Source organism: Patiria miniata, unplaced genomic scaffold (assembly GCF_015706575.1).
Source record: "Patiria miniata isolate m_02_andy unplaced genomic scaffold, ASM1570657v1 HiC_scaffold_9, whole genome shotgun sequence".
Classification (NCBI taxonomy): Eukaryota; Metazoa; Echinodermata; class Asteroidea; order Valvatida; family Asterinidae; genus Patiria; species Patiria miniata.
The window spans coordinates 19,376,155-19,402,462 of NW_024037076.1; the positions used below are offsets into that span (position 1 = coordinate 19,376,155).

A 26,308-nucleotide genomic window follows, 5' to 3' on the forward strand; every position below is an offset into this window, starting at 1 on the left:
AGTGAGTTTGGCAGTTTTGAGACATCATCTTTCATTGGAAAAAAAACTTTTTCATTTTGCCGACGCGCATGGCTACGGCGACGTGCGCGCATACCAGAAACCGGAGACTTTTTTTTTTGGCCTTAGAAAGTTCCATTATTTGTCATGAATGGGCATGGCCAAGACCAAGAGTTGTTCATCAAAGGCAGATTAGTTCATTCTTGTGTGTAGGATCCTTGACCTGTGTAGGATCCTTGTCATGAATGCGCATGGCTGTAGTGCATTGTGTAGAGCGGCATACACCACCAATGAAATCTTCCTATTTTTTTTTTACAAAACGTCAAAAGACCATTTCTTTCAGCTATTGACTCACGCATGAACTATTGCTGCAGCCACCCACTAATGCCCTACCCTTGGGAGAGTTGTGTTAAATAGTGGACACACGCATGACCTGTGGACAATGTAGTTACAACCCCAAAATGTAGAACGTCGTTTACAAAATGAAATAAAGAGGTACAATAAGTTTTGTTTTTTTTCATTCATCTAAATTTGATGAGAAGCTTTTGCTTGTTAAATAAATTCAAGGTAATAAAAATAAATAAAACAAACACAAAAAAATATAAAACAGAAATAAAAAGAATTTTTCCTCAGAAATGTTTTCTTTGCTTAACGATTTTGTGTTTAGCAACTCCATCGAAAATGGCCCTGATCTATAACAGAGTAAATTCTACATTTTTATGTGTGAGCTCTTGCCAAAATAAGTTTTTTTGTATTAAACAGGTCCCCCCCCCCCCTTGTCATGTATGTAAAGATCAGGACGTCGCACTTTCACACCCTAACAATGTCTGATTTAATGTCACTAAGCTAAAAAATACAAGGTGGTTAACTCAGTGTAAAGTTTGGCTGTTTCCATTAAAATTTCATATAATCAAACTGAAGATGTACTGTCCACTGTCGCTGGTTCCCGGTAAACTGAATGATTCTTACGTCCACACATTTCCTTCTGTGAATTCCCGTTCAAAAATAACTATTCTGAATCAGATCATAGAAAAAAACAAAAATTTACAGCTTTGAATATATAGTATCATGATCAAGCTTATAGGCGGGACAATTAACAGTTCATTATTATTTGAGACTTTATTTTCCTCGTTGCAAAACAAATCCAAACTAGAGTTTCACGTTTGTTTAGTTACAAACGCAGAGTGGTCGGGCGGACAGCCTTTTCATTATACACTGCCCAGTTAAGTTAAGAATATATGTTTATGTAGAAAAAAAGATCAGGACATTAAATCCCTTCAAGCACAATCAATGTTTCAAAAAGGTATCTTTAACGGTGTAATAAATTTCAGTAAACATTCTATGTGCACAAAAAGTTATGTCTGGTTTAATGACGTCATCAGTCAAAAATGGTGAATGAATACTGATAAAGTTCGGAGAGGATAATTTCTCATTGTAAAGTTAAAATAACGTATGAAAATATGGGAAATATAATTGTTTGTATTAATAACACCTAACTTCCGGTTTGATGACGTATTGATAACACCTAACTTCCGGTTTGATGACATCACAGCATTAGAGATCCAAAGGTGAACATTGTAATGGATATCATTATGTGGACTTCGGAAATATGACAGGGATCAAATGATAGAATTAAATTAAAACTATGATCTTTTTCAAATTCTCCTTAAGGCAACTTCCGGTCTGATGACGTCATGAATTTGAAACCTTGCCAAGTTATCTGTGGTTAATCAGAGAATGTCAAGGGGCGATTTGGTAAAATTTGGACGGATGGTTTTACAATTAAAGAAGGGAAACTCTATTTTATGTGCCGATAGGGGGCGCCCTTTCGGATGATGACGTCATCACACTGCTTTTTGCATCTTGCATTCCTCACTAAACACTTTCATAATATATATGTCTGTAGTAAAATGCTTCCGCTTTTGAGTTATATTCAGTTTTTATTGCACTTCCGGTAACACCGGAAGTAAAGGTCAAGCAGTTTTGCGTCCGGGAAAACGAAATGTTTCTCACGGTATAGTCTACAACCTCACGAAAAGACGAACACAATACTCTATTTAGTTCACAAGATATAAAGCAAACTATTTTGTCAAAATTTGCCCTGAAATTGCTTGTAATTTGATACCTGAAATTTATAACATCTTCGTAACACGGTACAAGTTCCCACAAGGTTTTGTGATCATACCGTGAACCGTTTGGAAGAAATGTTGCCTTGTTTTGATTTCAGGCTAACGTCTTCATTTGAATTCACCTAACTTTGACCTTCCGGTAGACCCGGAAGTAAAGGTCAAGCGAGTTCACGTACACGACAAAAACTGTTAAGCGTTTAATGGTCTATCTGATTGCAGAATACAAACATCATTGAATATTTAGTTTAAGAGTTATAGGTGAAAGTAATTGGTCACTTTTTCAGATAAAATCACTTGTAATTTGACACCTGATGACGTAATCATGACGTCAGAGTAATATGCACCACTAGGGATGAGGGTCGATATATATTGAAAGTTACAAGTTCATACCATATACCGTTTAAGAGAAAACCCACGGAGAAGTATTGTCCGGAAAAAAAAAAGAAAGAAAGAAAGAAAGAAAGATTAATCGTAACAGATCCAAAGAGTGGTCGGGTTGTGCCCGACCACTCAATTACACACTTTGTAGGAGGTTGTTATGGGAGGAAGGTACATTCTGGAATATCTTAAGAAATGTACCCAAAAAACCCAAACACAGAAAAAAATTTAACACCTTTGAAAGATGTTTCTAGGCCAAATTGGACTTTCTGCCCAGACTGTTGTTCACAGTATATCAACAACCTCACCATAAATCAGACATTTTTGGTACTTGAAGACAAAGTAAATAAACCTGAAAATATATTTTGCAAATCTTATTCATGCACATCAATCATCTAGTAATGGTCAAGGAGATTACAGACTAGGAAATTTGGATCATTTCTCTGAAACATTAGATATCAGGGTTTATTAGTTCTGTCACGGACGTTACATTTTCTTCCATAATGCCGGAGCTGGAACTTGATACCGTGGGGAGCTAATACAGACTACCCATAATGACCTGTTTTATTTTTGTTTTAATATAACTCATACATATTCACAACAATTGTGTTGCATCGATATCTCGGCTGTGTGTGTGCCGCCATCTTTTCATGAAGCTGGGGGATGTTTGCTTAAAGCTATAGTCCATCATTTGCAGCCATCCGAAAAAGTAACTGGCGTATTATTGTTGAAAAACATAGTTGCTTGAAAGAGAATAAGTGGACTTAACTCCCTGTGAAATTAATCTTTCTGGCAAGATATCATTTTGAAGTAATCAACGAAAGAAGGCCTTTCCAACGGTGCGTCTTAAGACGCACCGTAGGAAAATTTAAATTAGTAGTTCGTTTTGTTATTCGGCGCAGCGCGCGCAAGCATTGGCACGACGCATAGGTGCGCGCGGTTGCTATAATTCGTCGGATCAGTGCGCGACATCGCGTATAGCTGCAATTCAAAACAATTCAAAACATGATTCAGAAACTTTTGATTTGAAATTGAGATCCTAGAATGCTATTTTTCTCGGAATATACAGCTGAAGCTGAGCTGAAACTTCATCAGGTTAGTTGTTCAATATCTTTCATTAGATTTTGAACACTTTTATTGCTTCAAACGAACAAAATGCACAAATTACAAATGATGGAATACATCTTTAATAGTAAAGCACATGCGTAGTAGACTATCGCACATGTAACTCGTGTGATATTCTACTGCGTATGCCTATTAGCTCTGTGCGTGAATCCTTGCATATGTGCTGGGTAAATGGCAAAAATAGCGGCTGACACGTGATGGTGAATGACCAGTAAGAATTCGGTTCTCGCTCATGAATATAAATGAGGTATAGCAATACAAGATTTTATTCTCACAAAAAGAGGGCAAGTACAAATCGGGAAAAATCAAATTTGGCACACAATCCATAAAAAGCACTGCAGAACAAGATAAATTTCACTGCCCGAAAGCGACAGTATTGCTTACCATAAACGGCTTCTTCGTGTTTAAAATAATGGATTCCAATCTTAAAAAGTAAACCAAGTTGAATGAGATATCCAAGGAAACTGTTTAATATTGCTTCTTTTTGTGCTGTAAATTCTTTATAACCATAACAGAACCTGTACAAAAAATTGAGCCTGTCGCTTCAGCACCTTTGCATGGGAAATTTTTTTAACTAATTACAGTGAATAAATGGTCACCTCTGCTAATAAAAGAGAGGTTAAGTCAAAAGTTTTTTTTGCAGAAACGTGTACGCCTAGGACCAGCATTCTGTCATTGATACACGCATGAACGTACACAAAAATATATGTTGATCGACAACACACATGTACAACTGCTGGCTTGCCACAACGTGAAGGAAAGGAGGTCAAACCTCTTCATTTCTCATGCATGCAAAATATTAAAGACTGACAATGAAGTTTTATCAGAGGTCACATAATATACTGTCATAATCTCTATGGACCTGATTCTTTTAGAGCATTTTTAAAAACGTTCACGCACGCGAAGCTTTGAGTACGCGTTGCTGTAAACGTTAGCAAAATACGTAACTTAACCTCTCTTTTGTATTATCAAGTGTACAATAAAGGTGGTTATCAATTAGTACCAAAAAAAAAGCAGAATTTTTTTTTGACAAATAAGGGAATTATATGGCTCAGTTGGTAGAGCATCAGTACAGAAATCTAGAGGTTGAAGGTTCAAAACCTGCTTCAGTTAATTTCTTTAATAGTTTAACTTCAAAAAAAGAAGAAGTTTGTTTCCAGTTTTCAGGATAATTTTCCTCCTCCAACAGACATTTGAAGTTCATTGAAACTCACTGAAGCTCATTTAGTCAATTACATGGAGTATATAAGCACACGAATAAGCTAAGCACAGTTCTTATTTACTTAGTAAGTACTGTACCAGTTAAAATGTCATGTGAGTTGGTGAGGTATTTTGCTTACAAGTCAGGAATTCTCAGCTGCTTTTGCTCAGTACCTAACAATTTTTGTTCCTTGGGTTAGCAACTCCATGAACCCAGGTGTCGTTGTTAACTTAAGGCTTGAGTGAATGGCTATTGTCTCCTGCTTTTTGCTGACCTTTGCTGACCTCTAACAATTTCAGCTGACCTCTGTTGACCTCAGTTGACCTCAGATGACCTAGGCCGATTCACTTATGATACATTAGATAAGGAAATTTGGCTCAACTCACCCCTTGACCGGGGGCACACAGTCAATGTTTACAACCACTCCAACTTTATCGTCTGTCATTGCTCGGTGAAGTACATGTGGTAGGCAATCCCAAAGAGGCTTGTGATGAACCAAGCAAAGGCCGTCCACCACGTCAGGAACGAGAAGACGCCCCGGAAGAACACAGGCGAAAAAACGTTGCGCAGGTTCTCCAGGGCAATTTTGAAATGTTCGGCGGTGGCCTCGGCACTGGCGACCTCCGATTGTGGCGAGACAGCTGGGGAAGTTTTGGGAACGGAAGCGGTGGAGTTGACTGGAGATGATTCAAACAACCCCGTGGAATAACCTCCTGATAATAACCAACCAAAGAGAAAGAACGGAACACAACAAAATTACATGTACGTCATTGAAACTCCACTAAAAACTTGCGTCACACGTGAAAAGGCAAAAAACCATACAGGTTCAATTTTTTTGTGCACGCTTACTGTGGTGTGTTTCTTGTTTTTGTTTTTTCCACAAGGCTACCAAACAAATGTGTTTTTTTTTGTCCTGTTTAATTACACTTAATGAACAGTTAAATTACTGAAAATATAAAATCTGCAACTGGACACATCTTACTATTTATCAGAGCTGCATGACTTGTGACTCAAGTCCCATTTTCCGTGACTCAGACTCAGACTCGAGTCACTATGACAAACGACTTGGACTCGGATTTGGACTCGACCCTATGGACTCGGACTTGGGATCAGGACTCGACCAAAAATACTACAAATCCATTATTTCAATATTGGGTTTCCTCCTTCGTAAATGTATGTATAAATAATTTGGTTGCGGTACCTGCTGCTATATTAACAAGCCGGTCAATCCCGGCAAGCTTGGTGGTAGAGTGGTAAGACATCTGCACTAGAAAGCAGGAGGTCGTGGGTTCGAGTCCCACCCAAATAAGCTTGAGAATTTTTTTCTCGCTAGCCCTCAGACAACACGGAGTAAACAGTGTTTATAAAATACCGCAATGGCGAAGGGCAAAACCCAACATTGAATGGACACATCTTGTAGGTTAGAAAGGATAAACTCACCAAGTGACTTCAGTAGACACGTAAAGCTGAGTAGTATGAGCATTGGTGCTAAGTATTGCAATGTGACAACGCACAAGTAGTAAAAGACCCGTACAACCTGCGAAGAACAGAGCAGCCAGAAATGTGGTATGAGGATTTGAATGGTGGAGCGTACAACCTGGGAGAAATTTTGTGTAGATACACCATGTAGAGAGAAGTGTGGTTTAACCAGACGTGTTGAAGGTAATGGATACCAAAATGAAACAAAAATGAAACTGCCAAATTATTATGAAATATCAAGCACTCTGTGAAATCATTGCACCTACTATGCGGTCACTTTCAAGAAAAGAGGGATTGCCATCATTTCCTCACAATGGTAAACCATCTTGATAAAGAATTATTCTTTTCAAATGCTGCCCCAAATTGACCGAATGTAGTCTAGTTTGCAATCTGTTACAAATCTGTGAATGAGAATTATTTTCTCGAGGGACAAACTGGGGATTATACCACAAGAGGGTGCAAGTCAAAATGTAATGACAAACAGTTTGGTAGGGGAGAACTTTCAATGTAAAACTTGCATTGTGTTGAGAAAAATGAAGATTCGTTTTCAGAGTTTTCTCAAAAAGTACATGTATGATATTAAAGCTGAATTTCGACGGGTTTGTTTTTAACAATGTTGTTTCAAATTCATTGTATTGCTGTTTCTTGAATCAGCAAAAAAACACATTTTTTTTTTCCACAAATGGCATTTTATGGCATTTTGGCCAGTATGCTCAGATCTGAGGAGTCCTTCAAACGTTGAGTAAATATTGAGTTCTTCTCCAAGTCAAACTCTTTCCTTTTGAGTATTTCACTTCACACAGTGTACACAGGGTGAGTAAAGAAAATGAAACCCAAATGTCAGGACCATTTTTGTAATAAAGTTCTTCCCTTAGCACTTTCAAAATTTACGAATCATTCAAATCACTCATGTACTTTTCAAGTTACGGGATTTGAAACACAAACACTGTTTTAAAGTTCTGTCCATGGATCACAAAAAAAGTCATTGTTCTTTCAGCAAAAAGAAAACAATTCACGTACATTCCTACTGTGAATTGTTTTTGTTTTGCTGTAAGAACACTTACCTTTTTTGTGATCCGTGGACAGAACTTTAAAATGGTGGCTGTGTTTAAAATCCGGTAACTTGAAAAGTACATGAGTGAATGATTCTTGTACTAAACGAAAGCTCAATAATGGGCTTTCATATCGTACATTTTGAAAGTGATACATGCAGAACTTCATTACAAAAATGGTCCCGCTATTTGGGTTTCCTTGTTTTCGACTCACCCTGAATTTAGCAAACTTCATCCAACTTTCATCTTTCAACAGGAACGGGATCTATGCAAAATTGACTACAGCTTGTGTGGCCTACTCGCATTTAGCCCAATGAGACCACTTACTCACCAAGTGAAAACCAGTCTTCGCACAATATACTCAGCCAATTTCCAGTTAAATGAAACCCACCCCACAGCTTTCAGTCTGCTCCCTCTAATGTGTATTTTTTATAAAGCGCACGTTTCCACCAATATTGGTGCTACATCATTATTAAACCCTGCTCATTGGGCCAATGAAACATTCTTACACCATCTCAGCTCCCTGAGGAGTAAACAGCTCGATGCTGCCATTTCAGCGCAAAGCAGCTAAAATCAATCCAAGTAACCATCTCTACCCTCATACACTCCGGGGTGGGGAGAAGCAAATGAGTGACAAAGTGCCTTACCCAAGGGCACATGCACCATAACCTCAGGCTGGACTCGAACCCACAACCTGCAGAATTACCAGCAGACCTAGAATTCAATGCACCAGACCACGAGGCCACGGCACTCCGCAGCCTGAGAGTCCAGACTCGGACGTGAATACACATTTTTTAAAGACTGGAAATTGTTGCGACTCAGACTCGTGTACTGTCCAAGATGTTAACACTCAAAAACACTTGAGAAGAGCCAACAAAATTCTGACCAAGACTTTCCCATTTAGTGTCTTCCCCCACTCCAGATGACAAATATGTTGCTAATCCAAATTCAACATGCAAAAATCTGACCAAATCACTGGGTGGAGTTTACCAAGATGGTGGCTGTTATCAACTCACAGTCTTTTGGAGCTCCAAGCTGTTGATTCGTCCAGCCTCTTGTTTCAGCTTTTCCACTTTATCTTTGGCCATGTTAAGATAGGACTGTAGGTAGTGGGTCATCAACAGCATGCGCAGTACACACAGCATGGGTACCAGTGACATACGAATTAGGTCAAAGGTCAAGGAGCTCATTCTAGAAAAATGATAGAAGATGAATATGGGAACCGTCAAGAGTTGCCTTTGGTGAGTCCAACATGTTTTGAATTCGCTCTTTTCACGCTCCGCCATTGGGCATGCAGAGCCTCGATCTGGCAACTTTACACAATAATAATAGCCGGTTCAGTGATCTGAACCCTGACCGGGAATCACTGAACCGGCTATAGTCATTGTGTAAAGTTGCCAGATCGAGGCTGTGCATTGCCCATGGCGGAAGTGTGAAAAGAGCGAAGTGATTCCAATTCTGTCCAGAAGTCACTTCAGTAGACCTTGGCACATCCCATCCCTTCAGGACAGGTATTGTAAATGTGAGACGTTCTGGCAAAATGAGACAGAACGGGGCAGAAGTTGAAATGAGGGTTTGCAGGTATACAGAAACAAAATAAAATGCTCCTTACAATACTGTTGCACTTCAATTGGACATTCCATTGACAAGTTATGGCTGTTTAAAGTTCACATTTATTGACATGTGACATGTCAAAAAAGTAAAATACTGAGAAAAAGGTCTTTAAAGGGAACATGAAATAAAATTTTGATTGCATTTTTTTTGCTTAAATCAATAAAGGATGATGTTCTTAACAATATTTTGTGTATGGCGGTGTTTATTTTCTAAGATAAATGGGGGAAAATAATTTGTGAACATGTTTGGTCAAACTACTCCGCCCCACAAAGGGAAGCTTCATTAACATAAAACTTCGCGAGGGGTATGACGCAAGCGAAGGCAGAGACTTGCCGCGCTGCGGGGGCACCGGCACTGCGGCGTGCATCATAATACATGTACATATACATTGCGGCACTGAAAGTTTTTCTGGTGTTTCGTTTGGAATCGAGGAGAAATAACACCCGATTTTCGGCCATGCCGACAAGGTGTGTGGCTGCTGGGTGTAGCAAAACTACCAAGGATGGAGTAAGCCTTCATTTGTTTCCAGTAAATCCGAAATATCGGAGCATTTGGAGAGCCAAAGTGAAGGTAAATACCAGAGCAAAGTGGTCCGGGCCCAGTGAGTTCGCGGCCCTCTGCGCTGCACTTTGAGCCGTCGTGCTTTGATGCTGGTCTGTACAGCAACTTGGGCATGCCCCTAAAAATACATCGAGTCAGTGTCTGAATCATTAGAACTCTGATTCGAATCGGACGAATCTGTACCATTTTCATCGGATTCGCAAAGGAAAGAAGAGGACGGTCTTCGGAACTTTTACGGTCATGACGGTCATCGTTGTGTTCATTCGACAACGGTGGCACCGTGGCACGTCTGGGTGTATGTGTGTACTGTACATATCCCATGTAGACACATTCGTACGTGTGCATATAATGCCACGTACGGGTACGCGGCGGCTGCACACAGCACAGTAGCTTCGCTAATCCGTCTCGTACCCAGACGTCATTTACGGGCCCTGAATTTCTCTGCCTTTGTTTATGTCATGAACAGCGCCCTCATTTGGAGTTGCCGCGAAAATCAAAAAGGGGGGGTTCAATTTTGGACGGCAAATTACCACACTAAACGTACACCAGAACCAGTTCTGCTTTTAATTCACATTTAATACACATAAATGAATGTATATATAAAATAAAATACGTTATGAAAATTTTGGACTGCATGTTTCCTTTAAAGTTTTGAGTTTCCTTGTGGCGAAAATGAAAGATGTCAATTGTTTTTTTCTTAGATCGAGGCTGTGCATGCCCATGGCGGAAGTGTGAAAAGAGGGAATTGATTCCAATTCTGTCCAGAAGTTGGTATTCGGAAACAAAATAAATGTTCCTTACAATACTGTTGCACTTCAGTCGGTCATTCTGTTGACAAGTTATGGCTGTTTAAAGTTCACATTTATTGACGTGTCAAAAAAGTAAAATACTGAGAAAAAGGTCGTTAAAGTTTGGAGTTTCCTTGTGGCAAAAATGTAAGATGCCGATTGATTTTCCTTAGAAACGCTTTTATTCCACGATTTTTATATTACATGTATTTCTTTAAATTATGTGTAAGACAAATCTGAAAAATTTAGAAAAATCACCCCCATTTGTTTTTTGTTTTTGTTGCATTTTTCTCCACAACGGCCTGTGCCCAGTTCTGTCTCATTGTGCCAGACCGCCTCACAAATTACATTTAGTGAAAATAGCAGTATAAGTTGTCTACTTACGCATATCACTATCCTAGGTCACAATAATCATATACAACATAATGCATAATGCACTTCTTCACAGATTTGCTCTGTAGGGAGACCTACAGATAAACTGTCAGTGATAATCACCTGTGTTCCCACCCATACACAGTGAGACCAACCAACAGACAGACAGTAATATTCTCTCTCACACGCAGAAACACAGGCACATTTGTCTATGGTGTAAATCAAGGATTTTCTTTTGTTCCTCTTCCCTTTTCCTTTGTTTATACTTTAAACTTTTCGCAACAGCTCTCGTTGGTTTTGTACACGTTTTCCAACCGAGGAGTCCTTGATTCGGTTTCTGTCCTTGATTTATGGATGATGTTGCATGTGTGTGTCCTCGATTTACACCATAAACACGCACACACACAAAAACAGATAGTGATAACTGGCTGTGTTCCAACACACACACACACACACTGGGACCAACAAACAAACACAGTCAATATTTCCTCTGTGAGTAGACACCAACAAACAAACAGGCACTGGTAATCTGCCATGCCACCATGTACCTCACATGCAGATAGACCTACAGAAAAATACCCCATGATAATTAGCTTTCTTTCATTATACACACACAGTGAGACCAACCAACAGACGGTGATATCTCCTCTCACGCAGGCAGAGACACCCACAGACAAACAGACAGTGATAACCGGCAGGGCTACCTACAGTGGTTCGTCTTTGCCAGTCATTCTCTTGCCAGTGGCAGGGTTGCACAAGTAGTCTCTGCCAATGGGCTTCACCCACATCAACGTGATCAGCATGGGAAACAGAAAACTGGTGTGTAGTACGATCCTGCAACAAGCGACACAAGCAAACAATGAACACATATTGAATATGAATTGAAATGAATTGGTCTTGAAATGTTATCACTATTGGGGGTGATCATTTATGAGTACATGTAGTACAGGAATGAAGTTGTGCATCGGGTCAGGTTGACCAGGCAAAACCGACCCGAAACATTAAAGATATGAACCAAATCTGAACCGAAACTGGTCTGAACTCCCCTAATCCAACCCGACAAAAAATTAAGCAAAGCCGACTCGAACCGACCCAAAAAAAGAACCAACCCGAAAAAGAACTGACCCGAAAAAACCTGATTATCTGGTTTGGGCAACTGTATCCACTTTTTGTGCCTGAACTTGCCAGCGTTGAGTGAAAATTGTCGTCTCTCAGTAACAGAATCATACCATCAGTATGATAAAGAATCATAACGTGACCTATTGGTCGGTGTACACATTATAGACTGTGTGTGATAGTCTGCAAACCACATGCACATTCGCGCGGTGGGTTTACATTGGTCGTACCATTGAACCAGGCACAGTATCTCTGCTATAATATTGCACTGCTTGAATTTTCAAACTGTTTCAGTTTATTTTAGTTTATTTCAATTTATAAAACACCTGAATAAATCCCCGTCATCTGTTTGGTGGATCGTTGATCACATGTCATTGAATTATTCGTACCAATGCACGGCGCGCGCCTGGCGCGCAGCGCACAGTGCAATGGAAGTACTATTGCACTGTGATTAGAAGTACCATTGCACTGTCACTGCACATGTTGCCGAAGGTGGCGCTGTGGTGTTTAAATTGGCAATAAAAGTTCTGGACTTATTGAACTGTTTAAGTTCTAAACTTAAGGAAAAGTTTTAAATTGAGATAAATTGAATATGATAGTTCTCAACCTGTTGAACAGTTTGCATCAATTAAATATGATAACTCTGAACTTGTCAAACTTGTAAACAATTTTTAACTTGAATAAATTGGCTATTAAAAGTCAACCAATCTGATGACGAGGATTTATTCAGGTGTTATATAAAACAAATAATGAATGTTTCACATTCATGCAATGGTAAGAATAATTTCATTCGCTGACAGATGAAATGTTCCATTCCACTCAGCTTCGCCTCCTGGAATGGAACATTTCATCTGTCACCTCATGAAATTAATCTTACCATTGCACTCACAAACATTCATTATTTGTATATTATTTCAGGTTTTTCACAAGATGGTTTAACGGACCCCACCCGAACTGAAAATCACAAACGCAAAACCAAAACCGACCCGACCTGACTGAAATGATGGCAAAACTGAACCGACCCAACCCGAAATCGGTTTCGGGTAGGTTCAGTTTTGGTTTCGGGTTGGGTTTGCACAACACTATACGGGAACCAGGTACCCAATTGAAAAGAAACACCGGTACCCAGTAATATGTTTTGTTTCCCCATGAAACCTGGTTTTCGGAACCAGTTCCAGTATGGGATGGGTACCCGACCCCATAGTCTGGAACTGGTTCCTGACATCAGCGGTCGGGTACTCAGTTCTGATGCACAGCCCTATCACTGATGTGTTTTTCAGTTTTGGGTTTTGCCCTCCACTGACGTTATCTTACCAGTACTAAGTATCTGATATTCTTGGTCTGAGACCGAGTTAGGATTTTGTTCCCCAATGCAGTCAGTCCCTGACGTGTGCAGTCAAGCCACTGCACTATCAATAGGGTTAAAGGGTACATACAGTGAATACAGTGAACACAAATATTGTGCAACTTTCTACTCCTCTAAAATATATGAAAACTATTTGAAATCCCTTTTCGGTTAATTTTACTGAAAAGTGCACTTCTTTAAACATTTTAAAATTGTCCATACTGTTCCAGACAACTGAGGGCGCTGTTGCTGTGATGTCATTTCAGGAAGACACTGTTCAGTTTTAGGGGTTTTCTGTTCATATTGTAAAACCAAAAATGTGCTCATTGAAAACATTTTTGAGAAAAGTTTGCTCATTAGCTTACTGCCAAGTACTGACACAACAAGGAATCACCAAAGAAAAAAAAATCACTTACTGCATGACTGGTCGGTCAACAGCAAACCTGATGGAATCCACATGCATCTTGGCGATGCGGAGACCGGGGAAGGCCAAGAAGGCCCCGAGCAGAGCAGCACAGACTCCGATCAGGGACTTGAAGGCGATCTTTGAGATGGGCCCGCTGGAGGGCAGGTCCTGTTCCTTCAAGAAGTCTATCGCGCCGGAGGTGAAGTTCTCATAAGCTGAAGCAAACACACAGTAATAATAAATAATAATACATACAAAGGTTAAGTTTTTAGTGTTCAGTGCCACATTGTCTATCAAGCACTTGGGCCCATAAAACAGTCTAAAGGCCATTTCAGCTCCCTTGGTTAAACATTTACATGTACATGTATACTTATAGTTTCGTTTTTGTCTGCTTCTTTGTTTAAAGTTTGCTGAAGGGAAACAAAAACTGTAATTAGACAAATTCCGATTTCAAACCATTCCCGAGGCAAATATGCAGATCTAAGTTCCTTTTGATAAAAAAATACATATTTAATCCGAACCTTCTTAAATCCTCCAAAATCCTCTATGCAAAATGGAAGATTTTGCAAGATTGAGGCTATATGGCAAAATGTGCGGCTGATTATGGAGGATGGAACGTGCCAAGGTCTTGAGCCAGACCTCGTGTTGTTTACGCTCAGCCGTGCATAAATTTAGGCCTAGATTACACTTGAAATCCTCTGCACTGCTCCAGGATGTCACTGGCTCTGCCTCATCGTATTGACGGTGATTGCTGGAGGATTTTGCAGGATTGAGGTAGTGGTCACCCCTCCAAGGACCACATTCAAGAAATAACAGATGATTTTGGAGGACTGAAACTGTCGAATACTGAGGATAGCGAATGTAGAAACGTGATAAAGAATCACAACGTACAATAAACATATAACAAAATAAAACCATCAAGGATACCGAATGATAAACTTCTGCTCATTTTTATTTCTTCCTCACCTTCGTCAAGTCCAAATTCCAGAATCTCCTCGGGGACGATAAGCACTGCCATGGCAACCAGAGCAAAGAAGAAACCAAACGTGATGCACAAGGATCGCTCGCCATCCTCCTCACTGGAGAAGTACAACGCCGTCAGTAGAAACAGCACCTGACTAGGACCGGTCAAGGACAAATTGCTGCTCAAGGAAAATTTAGAGGGTTTGTGACGCAACCTCAGTCGCCAACTGTATTGCTGTTATTAACCCTAACCGCCCTGAATCCTTCAAAATCCTCTTTGCCAAAGTGGAGGAATTTGGAGGATTGAGGTTAGGTGGCAAAAGTGCGTTACTGATTTCGTAGGATGCACTTTGTCAAGGTCTTGGGCCGGACCTTGTGTTATTTTTGCTCAGCTATGCATAAATGTCGGCCTGGATTATGCTTGAAATCATCCGTACTGCTCCACGATGTCACTGGCCAAGCCGCAACATATTGACAGTCACTGCCACAGGATTTTGCAGGATTCAGGCAGTGGTCACCCCTCTACTGACCATATTCAGAAAATAATGGAGGAATTTGCAGGATTGAGGCTATATGCTGTTTTTCCATGAGACAAATTGGAGGATTTTGCAGGACTGAGGCTACATCCTAGCAAAAAGGCCTAGGGAGTTAGCGTTAAATATCAACTCTACTGCACTGTATTACATTGTATTAATTCCCTGATGAATCACATCATTCCATGGAATATTTGAGTTGTTTGGGGTGGTACAGGGAGTACCAGGCGGGGCAGATTGAGGCGGTACAGGGAGTAATAGTCTGGTTCCCAGACCAACAGATTCTGACTATTCCTGATGAATCTTAGGTCCGGTAGCCTCCGGTAATACATTGTATTACAATTTACGTCACGTGACTAAAACGGGAGGAATTCCTCCTTTTCCCGAAAATGTCCAAAGTTTACCGAATTCATTTCGTCGACAATTGGATAGTGCCCGAGTATTTCTGAGTATAATATAGGTTTTATTAACTGCTAATTGCTAATTAAAGCTTAAAAAACTAGTTGATTAATTAATGTCCATTGCTTTTATTTAGAAAACTTGAAATTTAATGACGATTTTGTACTCCGATCGTATACCAAGGCGAACTTTTTGCTGCGTCATGTACTAATTTGAATTTGACGACTGTTACCGGCATTTTCAAAACTCGGCGTGGTCTCAATTTGGCTCCGCCTGCTAACAGTGCTATTTGGGTGTCTAAATTTGAAGATTCCAGGTCAAAATGAGTCAATGTTTTCTTACAGAAGTATTAAACTGTATATCATAACTGTATGATTATGAAGCAAGTGATTTATTTTTAAAAATTTGATCGGAACATTAAAAGCTTTAAGTAATAAAGCGAATTCGGAAACGAAGCCGAGCTTTGAAAGAGCTTTATGTTTATTTTTAGCCACGGAGGCTGCCTGACCTACAATTTAGACGTGTGACGTGGACGTCGGTGGAAATTGTCAGGTCGGGGAACCAGACTAAGGGAGTAACAGGCAGGCAGTTTGGGCGCGGTTCAGGAACTGAAGGGTTAAGAATGTCTTTGTTCCTAATTTAAAGGTGCACTGTTGTCAGGAGATTGCCATAAAAAAAACTTTTAAAGGTTATAATGATTTTCAGCTTTCAATAATCAGTATTAGAATACACAGAATTTGGGAGCCACGGGGGGGGGGGGGGGGGATGGTGGTGATCATTTCGCCAAATGTTCAGTATAGTGGTGTTCATTATAGTGGCATTTTCCTGTATTGAAATTTTTGTCTTACTGAATACAAGATTTCATTACACAAGTCATAGTGCCGTGCTGAATATACCAAACATTTGTTTAAAGGGAAAATACAACATTTGCAAACATCAAAAAATAAAACTACCAAATCATTTTGAAATACCTTGCTGGACTGTTAGTGAATGACAGTGTAAAGCATCCTGTAAAATCATGGCACCTGGTATACTGTCATTTTCAAGAAAAGTGGTATTTTTGTATCAATTTCCAACGCCGATCGGCCGATCAGCGTTGGAAAAAACTGGCTTTTTTTTCAAAATACTGGCCCCAATTGACCATCGCACTTGTTTGCAATTGATTACAAACCTATGAACGGGTACGAGCCAGCTAGACTGGTTCCCTGACCTTACAATTCCCCAATGTATGTAAACTGCTCTGTTTCTTCTTATATGGAGTCAGGGAACCAGACTACAGGAAAATGATTGTTTTTCTTGGTTTTTATAGCATTTTCGAACCCAAAACCTCAAAAAAGTCAGTGTAACTATATTTGCTATATATTTCCAACCCCATGGGCGTCGCCAGGATTTTTTCTAGAGGGGGGCAAAAATATTTTTGGCCAAAAAATGCTTGTATTTCTCAACACACTCTCGATTTATCAGTTTTAGAGGGGGGCAGGGACATTTTGCCCCCCCCCCCCCCCCACTCATTAAATTTACACCACTTTGTCTTCGCGCCTCTTTTTCTTTTTTCTTTTTTTTTCTTTTCTTTTTCTTCCTTTTTTTTTTTTGTGCTTTTCCAGGGGGGGGCAAGTGCCCCCCCTTGCCCCCCCTTCGCGACGCCCATGTCCAACCCCCCAATTCCATACATTTCTGAAAATTACAGCAAAAGCAAATGATGTATATTCCCTTTAATTGAGCATCAACCTACTATCCGAAAAGCATTTTTTTTTTTATTCAAATATTTGAAAAAATGTAAGAGGTATTGAGGAGACGATGAAAAACATCCACTATGGTCTTTTGATTGTATAAATTGTGTGGTTTTGTCTATTTGTCTGATGCCACACTTTTGTCAAAATCCACTTTCGTGCATGATTTCAGAGCTTCCATGATTTGAGAGCTTCTCTCATTTCAGTAAAAATAAGCCATTCAGCTACCTCTTCTTTACACTATATTAAAAAGATCTTTGTCAATTTTCGACAAATGCAGGAGCAAGCAAATCCCGATCGGTGGCCAATTCACGCTGGCGCAATTTAAACTTGATCAGCACATTCAAAATATTTGATCAAGTCCAGGTTAGAATTAATCAAATACAAAATGATTCGAAAAATGCACAGCTCTAAACAAGTCACGACAAGGATACAGTGCAAACCCGGCCATCATGACTATCCAGATAAGACTCAAGTTGAAGTCTCCCCTACTTTGAAGCCAGGATTCCGTCAGGGCGTACACAATCAGCGATGCTGCCGAGAAGTCCACCAGCCAGCGGTACTCGCTGAAGAAGCGCAGCACCATCACGTGCAGGGGCTCAATGACGCGGGTACGTAAGTCCAGGTCAATATTCTTGGGCACGGAGAAAGACTTGTCCTCGGAGTTCTCCAGGAGACTGATGCGTCTACTGTGTTCTGATCTGTTTTTTTGAAAGGCAAATGCACTTAAATTGGATAGATCTGTACGTTTAAGTTGAGAAATGTGGCTCAAACTGCATCCTCTTTGAAAGATCACTGATTGCTGTTTCTAGGGCCAAGTTTGCGCAAGGACTTTAGTTGACCAATGGTTAACTAACGTTTGCCCGAACTCTGTCTAGTCGACGATGGTTGACTACGCTAGTCGACTATTTGGAACCAGCCTACTGGGGTTGGTTCCTTTGCTGGTAACCAATAGCCGCGCACATTCATAACGCTATCAGAGAGCCCGGATCCAGAAGTTTTGCGATGACATTTTGACCAGCGTTTGACTAGGGACGTTCGCACGTTGCTACCAGTGCGCAGGCGTAAGGTACGTCACAAATCAACCACTAGTCGTCTAATGGTCCTTGCCCGAACTTGGCCTAGGTTTGCAGCATTGCTAACATTGCTAATGGCTGACCTAGACTGGTGGTCTTGTGGGTTTTTCTACACACCTGAGCGTATCACAATTTGCTGTCATATTCTCAATAATTTGACACTCTATTTTGGAGAAGACAAATGTTAATCTTATTCATGCTATTAATCAAATTCATTGCAAGTTAATTTACCAAACAAAAATTTGGTTGTTGTGATTTTTTTGGAGTCTTGTCTTACGTGTAAATCTTTCAAATGAACATCTTTTACAATTTAAATGGTAAATTTGTGCTTTTCTAATTTTGCCCCCAATCAAGTAAAAATTCTTTATACAGGGCGAGTCCAAAAAATCAGAACCCAAACCTCCAAAAAAATATTACATATTGAAAAAAATATGTGGCACCAAAAAAAATAATGACTGGAAAGCCAATTTCATAAGCTATTTTTAGATGGAAAAAATACTGAAATTGCTCAATCCGTTAAAAAAATATCACCATTTAAACGCAATGACCCTAAAACCTCTTTCGCCCCAAATAATTTCTTTTATATTCAACACAGTCAGAATACTCTATAAATTGCTTTTTGGGGGGACCAAATAACAAAGAAAATGACACAGAAAACTTGTATCAACAACTGTCAACAACTGTAGTACAAAATATTTTTAATAACAACCCTGGTTAGGCAAACAATATGATTTATAAAATCCACTTTAAAAAAAAAGAAAAAGAAGGGCCTTGATAAGGCCTTGAATATTGTTAACTTTTAAACCGAGGTTTTATCGGTGACGATGTCTGAAGAGGAACTGTGACGACGATTATTCTTGAAATCGCATTTTTGAACGAAAGAGGGTTTAGGGTCATTGTGTTAAAATGGTGATATTCCTTGAACGGATTCAGCAATTTTAGTAATTTTTTAATCAAAAAGTAACTTATGAAATTGGCTTCCAGTCATTATTTTTTTTTTGATGCTACATATTTTTTTAAATATGAAATATAACTTTTGGGGTTTGAGCTCCGTTTTTTTTTTATTCACCCTGTTGTTTTATAAGTTTTGTAGATTTATAACGCACCTGTTTTTACGATGTCTTCCTTTACTGACTGTGATCCCCGCAAGTTTCCGTAATTCTTCATCTTTTGGGTACATATAGCGGACAAGATTTCTGTCGGGAGAAAAGATCATAAAAAAATTATAAATCAAATCACTCATTAAAACCCTAACTCCCTAGGCCTTTTTGCTAAGATGCAGCCTCAATCCTGCAAAATCCTCCAATTGGCCTCATGGAAAAATAGCATATAGCCTCAATCCTGCAAATTCCTCCGCTATTTCTTGAATATGGTCCATGGAGGGGTGACCACTGCCTGAATCCTGCAAAATCCTCCGGCTATGACTGTCAATAGGCTGAGGCAGAGGCAGTGACATCCTGGAGCAGTGCGGAGGATGTCAAGTATAATCAAGGGCTAAATTTATGCACGGCTGAGCATAAACAACACAAGGTCCGGCCCAAGACCTTGACACAGTGCGTACTTCGAAATCAGCAACCCACTTTTGCCATGTAACCTCAATCCTGCAAATTCCTCCAATTTGCAAAAAGGATTTTGGAGGATTCAGGGCGGTTAGGGTTAACCGTAACCCCCTAGAATGATTTACTAGGAACCTTCCTCACCCTTGCAAATCCCAACTCATGGTAAACTAGTGCATATCTATGGTACCGGTATGCCTAATCCCACGCACTGCACAGTCAGTTTACTAGTGCAGTACTCATTGTAACAGATTCCAACAAACCCTGGTGTTGGAGTTTGGCTGGTTGGGGATCGTTAAGGTTAAGAGAAGCTTGCCCAAACTTTTGAATGGGATCAGGAGATGTAATTGAACGCCTGTGATGTGAACACCACTGACTTGAATGCAGACTAATAACCTAAGCTAAGAGACAAACACACAACAAAAGGCTTTAAGCATTTGCTTTTTGAGGGTCCAATCAGGCTCTTGTCCAAAATAGCCAGGACCTTGGTCCATTCACCACAGAATGTCATTTCAGGCCTTCCAAGGACTATACCAAGATGGCCACAGCAGTGGCATAACTAGGGTGAAGGTCACATTGGGGTCCTCGTTTTCTAAGGAGTGGACATCATTCCATACGGTCAAAAATATTTTTTTTTCTCGAAATTCTGTAGGGGCACATGGGCAAATACAAGCTACATGCAGGGTGTCCCGACAACCCCAACCCTGCCCTTTTTGTCACACCAACTGGGCGAATGAGGTTTAAACGATGCACCCTTAGTGCTGTAGTCAAGTCAATCACAAGTCCTGTCAGAAGTAAAACATAAGTCAATTCACAAGTTATATTCAGGGGGTGAACAATAAGAACCAAGGATACACTTGTTACAGTTCATTTGAACAGTTTGTGAGACTACTAAGACTATGGACTTCTTGCAAAAAAACGTGGATGCTGCTTTTCGGCACTTTTGAAAGCCCAATTTGAGGGTAACACCACATGCATGTGCTGGTTCATGGGAGTGCAGCGCGAAGTACGTCCAGCTCGTTTTATTTCGAGTGTGCTCAAATCAACTGCTTCTTTGTGTGAGCGTCTAAGTGGTCTACCCCAACTCTCGATTGAGGGGGTACTTCTGTCCAGAGTCCATAATGACGTCAAATCACGGGCATGTGAGGACTTGTGGACTCAAACTCAACTAGGGCTGTCTTGAGTATACAGATTATTCGATCATCTACCGAATATTTGAATAGCTTATTATCGGTCGGAATATTTGAAAGAACTAAAAAAACTATGCACGTACATGACTTTGATGTCATTTAACCCCTCGTGTACGGGAAGCGGTAATGGCCGCGGCCGCTAATCCTCACTGGAGTGCATTTGCCAGCTGTGGTATGCAGTGGCGCACGGCCAATGGGTAGTTCTACAGCTGCTGCTTTTGTGCAGTCCCGCTACCACACAAAGGCTGTGCAGTCATGCGGGTCACTTGCTCTATGTGTGGAGGAATGTCCCCATTACACCCTGTCCTTAAGGGGTTAATTGTAATGTTGCGGTGCTTTATTGTTAGATGCCACTGTTTGTCGACAGCAGTTCCTTCTTATCCTTTCAGCAGGGTAAAGCTCTTGACACTTATGAAATATAATACTGCAAAACATTCCAGCAGCTCACAACATTGATCTCTACATGCAAATTTTACCCGGCGCACTTTGCATGCAACATCTCACGGGTGTGGCACACAGTTGCAGCTGGTGTATGTAAACCTGAGCAGCGAGTTTTGAATATACAGTAAACTCCGGCTAAGTCGGCACTCTCGGGACCCGAAAATTTGTGTCGACTTACGCAAATGCCGACATCTGCTGTAAGTCGTCATTTTGCCGACTTACATGAATGGCCTTTTTCACACATGGTTCATTGCAATAATTGGCTTCCATTTACCCTAGTTAACATGGTTTATCTCCTTAATGCTCGAGTTGAATCCAGCAAATTAATCCTTGAATTGTATCATCACATTTGGGGTATTGATAGTGGAGACCACGTGTACAATATGTACGTGCACAGTAAGGAATTAAATGCGTGCGTGCATGGTCCGGTATACCACGCACGCATTGACTGCAGCATGTACTAGTCATTCAATTAGACAACCCCAAAATGGACAGAGCGCATGCGTACAGACGAGAGGGTGTACTGGTATTGATATGCTCACAATGCATATGTGATGTATGCAGTAGGAAACCCTTTTGCGACACCGATGAATGTACGATTGAAACCACTTTTCACTTGACACTTCTTGCCGACCGCAGTACAGGAAGTCGGTGACAGTGCGTGATTTTTTGAATGCCGACTTACACAAAGGATTTCGTAATGCATTTTATGGAAAGGGGACCGAGAGTAACACAACGACTTGAGCGAAATGGCGACTTAAGCCGAATTAGAAATACAAAATTCAATGGAAATGCATTACGGACAATCGGGACTTTAGTCAGACGGCCGACTTGAGCGATTTGACAAGTTGTACGGTATCGATTTAGCCGGAGTTTACTGCATTCCGTCAAACGTAGTTTCAAATACTAGAAAACTAACTTATTCGAAAATGGACAGCCCTAACCTCAACACTGATTCTTACCCTCTTGCAAGAAGCCATTCTGCCAGGGAGTGGTACGGAGTGAATTTATGAAGAAAGCTTACGGCTATGATGGTCAGAATAAGCTGAGCACCAAACAATGCCTGGTGTAAAAGGGAGAAAGACAGAACGGTGAGAAGTTAAGGTGCTTGAAACCTGGACTATACAGAATTGGTTTTCAAATCCACATTCGGTCTGGCTTTTACAAGAGCGATACATGTACTGTCAGTACCACAGGTCTGTACATACTTACAATGGGAGTTCAAATCGGTCAAATGATTGAAGATGTGTTCATGCAGAATACGTGTGACAGAGTTGTAACGAGTCACTGATTTTTGTGACTCGAGTCGAGTCGAGTCATTTTAAAGAAGTGATTTTTGTGACTCGAGTCGAGTCGAGTCATTTTAAAGAAGTGACTCGAGTCGAGTCGAGTCATTAGGTGAAGAAGGTCGAGTCGAGTCGAGTCGAGTCAAGTATTTAGCTCGAGTCAATTTGAGTCTCAAATATTTGAACACTATACAATAAATACACAGAGAAAGTCATTTTTTGGCTTTTTAATTTTACATTCCGGCTACTTCATTTGGTGACACCACATTTGACTCTTAATGAAAATAAAAAGGGGGTGCCAGCTGATCGCCATTCAACTAATGGGGACACTGATCAAACCACGTACGGTATGTATATGTATACATTATTCGCGAACATTCTAACGCGATGTGAACAAAAACCGGCACCGGCTTAAGTCATTGCAAATATTTTTCGCCAAGTTTTGCTTTTATATTTGGGACTCGAGTCTTATTAGCCTTCCTCGAGTCGAGTCGAGTCATTCTGATGAGGGACTCGAGTTGAGTCGAGTCATTTGCTCGCAGTGACTCGAGTCGAGTCATTTGCCCTTAGGGACTCGAGTCGAGTCGAGTCATTAAAAAATGTGACTTGAGTCAGACTCGAGTCGAGTCATTGACTCGAGTCATTACAACTCTGACGTGTGGCAACCTGTCCGGAGTGCCAGTGAGGCTTTTGGATAAACCATAACCCTCCTCAATCCTTCAATTTAACCTGGCAGTTTTGGAGGATAGTGGAAGATTTAGGCTGCATGCCAAGAAAGGTTAGCTGATTTTCAAGGATGCATTTTGTCAAGGTCTTAAGCTGTACCTTGCGCTATTTTTGTACCTTGTGCTAGAGGCCCACATTATACTTGATAGCATCTGCACTGTTTCTGGATATCATCTGCACTGCTTCAATGTATTACAGTAATTTGTGGAGGATTTTGAAGGATTGAGAAAGTGGTCACCCCTCTAATGAACAAATTCAAGAACTAACGAATGATTTTTTTTCACATGGAGGTAAGGATTGAGGATGCATCCTAGCAAAAAAAGCCTGGAAGTTAGGGTTTGGCATCACACTACAAGGAATTAGTCAGACCGGATCTTGACTACTGTACGTATGTGCAGGCTTGGAGGCCATTCCTACACACCTTTTCACACTTTCCCATATCTCTTAAGCCGTGTCCGCACTGGACTTTTTTTTTGGAAGGTTTTACCGAGACGATGGTAAAATGAGAAATGGTCAAATGTGACCACTGTCCGCACTTGGACTTTCGACACGGGAAAATTTACCCAGACCACGTGGGAGAAGTAACCGAGCTGTCACAGTGTCAGTATAATTACTCACTGTACACAGAAAACAAATTACCGATCACATTTTCGGCCGCCGATACGCACAGTAATATTACACACGCCATTTGCATGCACAACATAATCGTTTACACGATATTATTTCATCTTGACATGCTAAATCTTGACGAAAAGGCCTATAATTCTGACGCATTTGTGATCCACGTCGTCGAAGCCATGCCGCTGTACGATGTTCCGTGCGGCAGCAGTGCCATCAGTATTCGTTGGTTCCCATCGCATGCTTACAGAATCGAAGCTATGATGTGGGCCAGGAACCAGTGACTACGGCCTACGTACGGTACCGGACCATGATGTTCCGTGCATGACTACAGTAGCGTATCAGGACGAATTTGGATCGTAGAAAATAACATACATCGGTGGAGAAAGAGAATTTCCGCAAATTAAATCTCAGCACGTGATCTCTCTTCTCTGTGTATGTATTTGTCCGTTGAAATATATATTTTAACGAGATTTTACCGCTCGGACTTGATGATACACCGCAAACAGCGTGTTTCTACAATATGTTCGGCCACTGCACGTGCAGGTTCGTGCGGTCTCTGTATGCATAACAGGGCGCTCAGGCCGGATGTACGCTTTCCTGAGCCGCTTTTACTGACTCGCACTGTCCGCACTGGACTTATCGTCTCGGGAAAAGTGACCTGGTCAGTTTTCCTGGGCACGTGTGAAGTTTTCCTGGGCAGCAGTTGGCCAGTAAAAGTAACCGCTGGACTCAGGAAAAGTAACCGAGAGGAAAACGTCCTAGGCTGTCCGCACTGGACTTAAAATGGGAAAAGTACCCATAGTCTCGGTTAGTTTGACCAAAAAAAGTCCAGTGCGGACAGGGCTTTTGTTGGACCTGGGTCGAACCCCTTTCACACAAGCATAAATCCAACACGTCTTCTACAAGGGTCAGGCTATCTACACAGATAAAATCCAGCCCTTGTGTACACGGGGAGAAAATACAAACTCTACAACCAACCGGTATAAAAACTGGTGTGAGTGTGAACATTATGCCTTGTCCACCCCCTTGTGCAATTGGTTCTGCTCAACATGGGTAGGTGAGGTGATAGTTGTGATAGTGCAGAAAGCCATTGCAAAGGGACATTGATCTAAAAAAAAGTGTGCCCGCAGGTACACATTTTTAAACTGCCTTCAATTATTGTTTTCTTGAAAATGCTACCGTTTCAGGCAGAATAATTTCACAGGGTACATGTGTTTGGTACCAGTCATATCTTCACTTTTGAGAATGTCTCAATAGTCGGAATGTTCTCGTTCCATATGGGGACTGTGTGCCCCTATGTTCCCAGCGTGTTCCTGCTGGAGCAGGCCGTTCCCAAGTAAGTGTGCATGCGCATAGAGCAACGTTCCCTCGCAGGAACACCTGGCATCCCTGTTGGAATGTTCCAAGCATTCCAACTTTTGAGACGTTCCCTTTTGCAAGTTTTTTCTCATTAAGTTCAACATCAGACTGGTGCCAAATTGGAATACACACAAAGTAACTACTGACAATTCACTGTAAGAAATCAGATCCCACTAATTACAGAAACACATGGGAGTTGAATGAAGACTAGCATTCCGATGGCACGATGTTTTAGACTCAAACTTGTACCCTCAAAATTCTTTCGCAACACTGCAAATTCTCAGGTGCAAAACACCTGGTTTGACTGAGTGATATGCAGGTTTGTACTCACCATGATTTGCTGGCACACATCCAAAAGCGGCACCTCATTCCTTTCAAAATCTACACGTAACTGATCGATATCACAATCACCTTGATGTTTTTAATGCACCTTTGTCATTTTTGTGTATCTGGAAAAAAAATATATAACAATATTCCAGGTGAGTCCCAAAGTTTACAAGTACATTTTCGTTCCCTTATAGGAACGGGGTCCGCAACTACACAAACGCCTCAGGTTGCAACATTCTTTCCAACGGCAATGCGAAAATTGCACTGTCCGGAAACTGGGCAGATAAAGCACCATAAAAAAAAGAAGGTTGGTAGGCCTACCGTTAGTGGGACAAAACGCGAATTGATGACATCAATTTCATAACATGGAACTGCACAACTTCTACTTGAATTGTAGGTCCTGATGAACTCACCGGCATATTACATTGGAAATGGAAGTGACCGGACAAAAAGGCAACGTCAAAAGGGAAATGAACTCAACGTGTTACGTGACCGACCATGCCGACAAAGCCAGCCATTCACTGGATGGAGGACACAG

The 26,308-nt window shown here is 40.8% G+C and overlaps 1 protein-coding gene across 2 annotated transcripts; it reads right to left on the bottom strand.

Moving 5' to 3' along the window:
* Window positions 1-3,866: 3,866 nt before the first annotated feature.
* On the bottom strand, window positions 3,867-26,308 carry LOC119720483 (transmembrane protein 161B-like). Of its 2 annotated transcripts, none has more exons than XM_038190161.1 (11): window positions 26,092-26,308; window positions 25,775-25,892; window positions 22,414-22,514; window positions 19,371-19,460; window positions 17,623-17,889; window positions 14,530-14,681; window positions 13,574-13,778; window positions 11,405-11,530; window positions 8,378-8,552; window positions 6,271-6,367; window positions 3,867-5,543 (listed from the first exon to the last, which is right to left on the bottom strand). In XM_038190161.1, the coding sequence occupies exons 2-11, from the start codon at window positions 25,775-25,777 to the stop codon at window positions 5,272-5,274; spliced, it is 1,488 nt and encodes a 495-aa protein (XP_038046089.1). In that variant the 5' UTR covers window positions 25,778-25,892; window positions 26,092-26,308; the 3' UTR covers window positions 3,867-5,271. The 2 variants fall into 2 exon arrangements, with proteins under 2 accessions (XP_038046089.1, XP_038046090.1); XM_038190162.1 differs by having other exon boundaries at window positions 26,184-26,307.